General features: G+C 38.7%; 1 protein-coding gene across 4 annotated transcripts in view; it reads left to right on the top strand.

Moving 5' to 3' along the window:
• ENPP2 (ectonucleotide pyrophosphatase/phosphodiesterase 2) overlaps nucleotides 1-8,286 on the top strand; it is a 142,672-nt gene that overhangs the window by 75,754 nt on the left and 58,632 nt on the right. For all 4 annotated transcript variants that reach the window (XM_011972996.1, XM_011972998.1, XM_011972997.1 and 1 more), the window contains exon 9: nucleotides 6,174-6,229. In XM_011972996.1, coding sequence (XP_011828386.1) covers nucleotides 6,174-6,229 — 56 coding nt within the window. The remainder of the gene's footprint in view (nucleotides 1-6,173; nucleotides 6,230-8,286) is intronic.

Raw genomic sequence — 8,286 nt, 5'->3', positions numbered from 1 at the left:
GTGGAGCTTGCAGTGAGCCGAGATCGTGCCACTGCACTCCAGCCTGGGGGACTGAGCAAGACTCAGTCTCAGGGAAAAAAAAAAAAAAAAAAAAAAAAATGGAATTCCCAGGAGCATAGTAACTACAATTTAAAAGCACATTTTATTGAAATTTGGCATATTGGAAAAACATATAGACAAAGTATTATTGTTTTCTATTATACAGTAGGGTGTCCTATTATACAGTAGGGTGACTATAGCAAATAACAATGTAGACGATTTTAAATGTTACTGAAAAGAAATGATAAATGTTTAAAGTTATGGGTATGGTGATTACCCTGATTTGATCATTATACAATGTACACATACATTGAAACATCACACTGTATCCCATAAATATACACAATTATTATATATCAGTTATAAATACAAAATAATTAAAAAGAAACTTTAGTCAAAGTATAAGAATATAAGCAACTAAAAGTACTATAAGGAAAATAATTAATGAATATTCTATAAGCATGTATACCATCCTTTCAGAGGCTTCTATATTTTAAAATCACCAGTGAAAAAATATTTATAAAAGTCTTATAAAATTTTATACATATAAGAGAAAATATTTATACAAATCTTAGACTGATAATTAAATTAAATTCAATTTATTTTTACTGAGGGACTAAACCATGCAAGACATTTAGCCAAATGGCATAGGGGTCAGATTACTTTTTGAATAAGAGCCACTTCTTGTCCTAGCATAAACTCTAGTAGATGGGATGAGGCATTTGTACAATGGCCATTTGAAAATTTGAATCTCACCAGGCATCTTCCAAAAATAATTTAATTTAATCTTTTATAATTTAATTTAATCTTTTTTCTTTAGCCTTGATATAGCCAATTAAGCAAAGTCTAGTCTGCTTTTAATTTGCTAATACTCAGCATGCATTGCTAGAAGCAGTCATTTGCTGTAGGACCCTACATTTCTCATACATAGTTTAATGCAGTTCCTTAAGTGGCTTGGTTTCTTTGGAAATTCTCTCTGCTACGGTCCTGCAATTTCTAATACAAAGATACTTCCATGGGGTTGTTCCCTGTTCAGTTTAATCTGGATTCTCAGCAATGGGAGGAATGAATGGGATTCCTAGGAGCTGACTAAATGTGGAGATTTGAGAAACAAGTCTAATACTCCATCATGATCCAAGTCCTCTGAAGTCAGCATTTCTGGAGTAAGATGTTTCTAAGAGAAGCAGATTGTTATTTTTTTAAATGTATTATTATTATTTTTAATGAGACAAGGTCTCAGTATAGTTACCCAGGCTGGAGTGCAGTGGCATGATTTTGGCTCACCGCAGTCTCAGCCTCCCGGGCTCAAGCAACTCTCCCACCTCAGCCTCCTGAGCAGCTGGGACTATAGGCTCACACTGCCACGCCTGGCTAATTTTTGTATCTTTGGTAGAGACAGCATTTCGCCTTGTTGCCCAGGATTGTTTCCAACTTCTGAGCTCAAACGAGCTGCCTGCCTCAGCCTCCCAAAGTCTTGGGATTATAGGCGTGATCCCAACTGCAACTGTCCAGCAGATGCATTCTTATTACTTAAGTTGCTTGACCTCTAGAATTGCTCTCTGTCAGTATCGGTGATACAATGAGTTGGAACAGAAACCATTTTAGTAAATGACTGCAGTGTAAAAATGCAAGAAATGTGTGTTTAAGACAGAGACAGCAAGGAGAAGAAGAATGACACAGAATAGGGGTGACTTTCCAGGCCAAAAGGGATTGACTTGATGGAAAGTACAAGTCATTGCTAACCTCTTTTTATCTGTTTTATTGTCCTGATAAAGGGACATTTCTTTTCAGGAACATTTAACCTATTCTTTATTCTGTCGTTTCTTTTCCATATACTACTGTAGACCTGCAGTTTTTTTCTCCTTGTACTGTATCCTAATGTCCCTAGTTAGGGCAAGATCTGCTTACCTGGAGCCTTTGCTTACCAGCCTCTTATTTTTCTTCCAAATTTCAGCTGAAGTGTCTGTCCCCAGGAGGCCTTCCTTCCCTCAGCATTTCCAGCTCTGGCTAAGCAAAGTGACTCTCCTTTGGGCTTTTATATTTTTTCTATCATAAATTTGACAACCTCTTATTATTATTATTATTTTTTGAGACAGAGTTTTGCTCTGTTGCCGAGGCTGGAGGGCAGCGGCACAGTCTCGGTTCACAGCAACCTCCACCTCCCGGGTTCAGGTGATTCTCATACCTCAACCTCCTGAGTAGCTGGGATTACAGGCACGTGCCATCATGCCCAGATACATTTTTTTGTGTTTTTAGTAGAGATGGGGTTTCACTATGTCAGCCAGGCTGGTCTCGAACTCCCGACCTCAAGTGATCCGCCTGCCTTGGCCTCCCAAAGTGCTGGGATTACAGGTATGAGCCACCATGCCCGGCCTGACCACCTCCTTTTGAAGTTGGTTATTCACAGGTCTGCTTTACCCTGTGGGTCCCATGCAGATAGGGACTTGGTGTATTTCTGTTCTGAAGACCCAATCCAGAACCTGGCTCTGCTGTTGTGTTTTGGATGGAACTGTTCTTTACTTCCTTCAGGGGCATGTTTTGCCCGTGCTTCCCCTAGGGTAGGTGGGCTTAAGGACAGCCCTCCACCTCAGCCTCAGCAGCTCCTGGCCACATGCCAACAGCTTCCTCACTCACCTCCTTCTGGCCCTAATCACGTGGAAAGCAGCTGCATCGGGCCCCAGTCTCTTCTGCTGCCTCCCCCAACCCTCACATCCTTAATGTGTTCTGATTCTCAGCAATTGATCTGCTGAACCAAGTGCCCCACCCATCCCCTGGTCTCCTAGAATTCTGTTTATCCTAGCTCAATGCCTTTGAATGCAAAGGAATGATTTCCCCTCGAGGAACTGCTAGAAAGACTACACTAGTAGTTTATGTTTTTTGAAAAAATGTTTTTGGCTAATATTTTTCTTTTTCCAAACTTCTCCTTTTCTCCCAAAGCTACATGCTGAATTTGAGAAAGTGTTGAATTTCATATTTAACCCATTGGTTCCTGTAGAGGAAGCTTTTTTGATTCCTGATAAATAGCATATCACAAGATACAATATCATTCCCATTTGTCCCCTTTTCACAAGGCAGCATCTAGGACACAAATGTCGAAAGCTGGGCCTCCTGATAAAGGAAAGCAATGCAGGGAGTTTTGGGATTAGAGGGAGAAAGCCCAAACCCAGTGTTTACTTAAGCTTATTTTTTTAGCTGTGTGATTATTATTATTATTATTTTTTAAAGACAGAATCTCGCTCTGTCATCCAGGCTGGAGTGCAGTGGTACGATCTCAGCTCACTACAACCTCTGCCTCCCAGGTTTAAGCGATTCTCCTGCCTCAGTCTCCTGAGTAGCTGGGATTGCAGGTGCCCATCACAAGGCCTGGCTGATTTTTGTATCTTTAGTAGAGACAGGTTTCACCATGTTGGCCAGGCTGGTCTCAAACTCCTGGCCTCAGGCGATCCGCCCTCCTCCGCCTCCCAAAGTGCTGGGATTATAGGCATGAGCCACTGCACCTGGCCTGATTTTTTTTTTTTTTAAACCACCTTCAGAAGAAATTTATATTGCATTCAAATTCAAGAAATTTTAACACTTATATCTCTGAATTAACAAGGAACCGGGAAGCTTCTCTCTCTCTTTTTCATAACCTTATCGGCTTGTATTCACTTTTCTTTTCTGGACCAATATTTTAGTGCCTTTTTTTTTCTCCCCTTGGGAAGAAAATGTGCTTTTCGTTTTAAGTATTTTATCTTTTTTGTTCACTTTTTATACTTTTCTGATCATGCTCTCAATTTTCTTTTTGAAAATGTGGTCAACCTGACTTTTACCAGGAATCAGGCAGAATTTTTCTGCTTTTTGATTTTTTTTAGAAGAAATAGAAATTTTACCTTTAAATTGCCTCCATGGTTTACACTGTATGCTTCTAAGACACACTGCTTTTAAAAATTGGTTAGTTTTTTTTTTTCTGATTACAAATAAGTTGATTGTCACTGTAAAATTGTTGGAAAGTACAGAAAAATATAAAGAACAAATGATCTTAATTTTGCCATCATAATAATTTTAACATACCCTGTCATTTTCACTCTGAATGCTCCTTCCTTTTGACACTATTAAGACCTCTTCAGTGATCTTTTTTCCCTGAGGATTACTGAGTTAAATTAACTCTCAGAGTTTCCTGTCACCCTGATAATGCCACCATCAGCATGTATTCTACAGTATAATATTTGAAAGTGCAGGGTCATTATTTGACAAATTTGTATTAAACAATTGTTTTCCTTTGGGAAACTCCACATTAATCTTAAATTTCATAGATGCCAAGTATTGCCTAGTACAATCTCCTTGGAAATAGCAAGGCAGTACGTCTAGGAAGTTGTTTGGATATTGAATATGCTAAGACTGTGTATGTGCAATTAAAATAAGTATGAAAATAGATCCCTTAATATAAGGAACTGGCCTCTTTGGGAACCGGCATGATTTTACAGTGTGTCCAGCACTTCATTTGAGCTCATCTTCTTGCTGGTGGAGGTGCTGGAACAAGAATGAATGAAAGTCCAGGACACATTCTGAACCCTGGTTGGGCTGGGGTTCCTGGAGGATGCCAGAATTTGTCTTTAAAGTAGAAAGAGCTTTGGACTAAATGGAGTGAAGGGCTCTCAGAGCAATCTGAGATTCTTACGTCTCCGAACATCCCAGGGAACCAAAAGTCTGGCCAAGAAGGTCTGGTCCCTCAGAGCCATGTGAATAGGATGAGGTCCCTATCTCTCCCAGGCTGATGAAATTCACCAGCAGCTCAGAAACCAAAGACTGAAGAGTGCTCTGTACATTCTCCTGCCCCATCCCTCATTTGCCAGCTACAGTAGCTGTGAGTTTGGGGCTGAGGATTTCTAGAGGCTCCAAGGGGTCTGGAACCCTTTTCAAGCTTTCCCAGGGCAGGTATCCCAGACGATTTTGAAACAATGGCTAAGCTCCTGGATGTTCTCCACCTCCCAGTTACCCATTTCCTGAAAAAATACGTTGTCACTCTTTAAGGATACTCTCAAAGACTGGAGACAATGAAACCAGAAAAGGGGTTGGCTATAGTTCCCAGATCATTTTTGTTTTGGTTTGAGGCAAACCACAGTTCTCTCTCTTATTTGCTTCTATTCTCTTTCCTTAAGTGAGGGGGTTTCTTCTCATAGACTTCTGTTCAGTGGGACATTTGCCATCTTAGGCTGTTTTTAATGTTACTAGAATAACTGGATTATTTATTTCCATTATTGCATAACAATAAAAACGGAAATTTATCGAGTGTTTGCCAGATGTTAAGACACTGGTTTAACGACTTTAAATGTATTAACTCATTAAAGCTTAGAATAATCCTATGTGCTAGATAATATTATTTACATTGTGAAGGAAACAGAAACACAAAGATATTAAGTAACTTGCCAAAGGACTACATGGCTGGTAAGTGACAGAAACAAGGCTTAAAATCCAAGCTGTCTGGTTGCAGAGCCTAGGTTCTAAACTCCTATATCTTATGCCTCCCCAATAGCACATGGTGTAAAGAATATTTTAAAAACCTTAATGAAGTGCTTGGTTCACTTAACTTATTCTAGGAACTCTCGTCTAAAATAATATTTACTAAAAGGCTAGGTAAAAGATACAGGAAAAATCAAAATTAAAAATTAGCCTTCTTCCCCCTTCTCATTCATCTAGTTTAAACTAAAACAAGTCAAACAGGGTTCCAAAATTCTGACATCTGGGTGCCAAATTGGGGCAGTCCCTGAGTCTTTCAATAGTAAAGGAAACATATGGCTCATTCTTGGGTCCTTTCATGAGCAGAATTCTGCTGCGTCAGTTAATTGTTCCAAACGATGATCAGAAAAGACAGGTACAGGAGAGAGGCTTTTGAGATAAAATAAGAGTTTTAAAAATATGTCACTAGAATCATAGCAGGAGCTTTTGAGAGCTTTTGCAGAGAACGTATTGAATAATATTTGTGGAAATAATGATTCTGACTTTCAGATGTGAAAATAAATGGTTGCAAATAATGGGAAATTTATGTTGGGGTGTGAGTAGAGTATAAGATATCTGATCTAATGTGTCTTAAAAACTTTTTCTTTTTTGACCAAAACTCAGAACACATTTTAAGCCGCTTATATTTTCCTCATTAGCTATGGATTACAGCCACCAAGCAAGGGGTGAAAGCTGGAACATTCTTTTGGTCTGTGTAAGTTACCTTTATTTTGTCAATGTTTATAAAATGACAGCTGTGACTCCATTTACAAAACATCAATTTAGTTTTTATTTTGTTTCAGTTAAATGTGAAAATATAGAATTTTTGAATATTTACTAATTCAAAATAACCTTCCAGGTGTTTTTTTTTTTTTTTTCTGAGGTCCTCTCTCTGTGCCTCATCCTACCTTCTCTTTCTCCTCCAGCTCTCCTTTTTTCCATCCTGTCTCTCTCTGTCTCTTTTTTTTTTTTTTTGAGACAGAGTCTTGCCCTGTTGCCTAGGCTGGAGTGCAGTGGCGTGATTTTGGCTCATTGCAACCTTGGCCTCCCGGGTTCAAACGGGTCTCCCCTCAGCCTCCTGAGTAACTGGAATTACAGGTGCCTGCTACCACTCCCAGCTAATTTTTTGTATCTTTAGTAGAGACAGGGTTTCACCATGTTGGCCAGGCTGGTCTCAAACTCCTGACCTCATGATCCGCCCGCCTCTGTCTCCCAAAGTACTGGGATTACAGGCATGAGCCACCATGCCCGGCCCCATCCTCTCTTAACAGAATGTAAGTAAGATGGTCTCTCCTTCTTCTGGATGTCCTTTAGATTTTTCTATTCCTGTCTGTAGGTTTTTGGTAACTTGCCATCTAGGACATGCATATTTCTCTTAGACTGTTTATGGCAGTGGCTTTCCTTATCATTTTCTATAAATATATGAGAACATATTATATTTATTTTGGTTCACAACTTAAAAAAATCTAGATGACCTCAGGCCTCTGGGGAGCCGATGGAGTGGTCTAGAGATTGAAAGTTCCAGACAGGAGGCCGAGGGGAAGCCTCTATTTTCACTTCATTTTCCCACTGAACTCCAGGATTTTTCTAATAAGAAAATGGGGCTCCTTCCCATCCCTAAAGAAGTGATGGGGGATTAAGGAGTTAATGTTCATAAGCCTTAAGATGAATCTTACCTAATAAAAGTATCAACATGTTGATGATTTTTAAGGTTCCTTAGTAAGAAAAGGAATCTGTTTCAACTTTCACGGGGATTTTGTTCCCACTGAGATGTTCTTTCCATCTTTTTTTTTTTTTAAACCACCTAAAGCTGTTTCCATATTTGCCTCTATGCCTAACAAAAATCTGACTATTCTATAATAGCAGTGTGCTGAGAGCCATCGCAGGCTCAAATTAATCCAGAACGGTACTGTCTATATTCTCTAAAATCAGAAATAAAAGTAGCTTTTTCAGATTTGAAGGGCTAAACTGAAATCGGATTTGGTGATTTGAATCTAGCACAGAGCGTCTCTTTAAAAGATTTCTTTCTTTTTTTTTTTTTTTTTCTAAAGAGGTTTCTGAGTTGAAAAGTAAGTGTAGGTAGGTTAGAAATGATACTGCTTAATATAAACAGCATGTTGATTTACCAATGTTATCCTATGCCTGACATTTCTTTAACTCTTGACTGTCATAGATGCTTATAGAAGTAATTTCTTCTGCTCTGTAACATATTTGCCTGGCAGAATGGAGAGTAGCCAACAACATAATTAATACTGAGTCCCCACCTTTGCCCCCCTGAAACTGCTGCAAAGCCTCATTGAAAAGGCCCAGTGTTCTGGTTTTGAATGGCAATTTTCTCCACCCATTTGAAACCACTTATAAGAAGGTGGCTTTTGTATGCTCCAAAGATGTCTGTAGCTTTCATTTGCTTCTCAGACTATTATTTTATCTCTGTATCCTGAAAGTGACTTGGATTCATTTTTTTCCCTTTTTTTTTGAAGCATTTTACAACTTTAAAAAATAAGATCACACTTTCAGTTAAGAGAATATATATGTCAAGGAAATCTACACAGTGTATATTCTGAAAACTTAAAAAAATTTAGAACCTGATTCAAACCATAGACTTAGACTTTGAAGGCCATATTTTTAACATGGTTCTGTAACTGCAACCTAGAATTAGTCTTGCTTTTTAATGATAGTATTTCATTCCGAAATAATCTTCGCCTGATGCTCCATTCTTTTGTGCCAATTCATGTTCAAAGACAGTAATTCCCACTATGTATGATTGTTTAC

Source organism: Mandrillus leucophaeus, unplaced genomic scaffold, assembly GCF_000951045.1.
Source record: "Mandrillus leucophaeus isolate KB7577 unplaced genomic scaffold, Mleu.le_1.0 Scaffold133, whole genome shotgun sequence".
Lineage (NCBI taxonomy): Eukaryota > Metazoa > Chordata > Mammalia > Primates > Cercopithecidae > Mandrillus > Mandrillus leucophaeus.
This window is presented reverse-complemented; position numbering and strand designations above follow the sequence as displayed.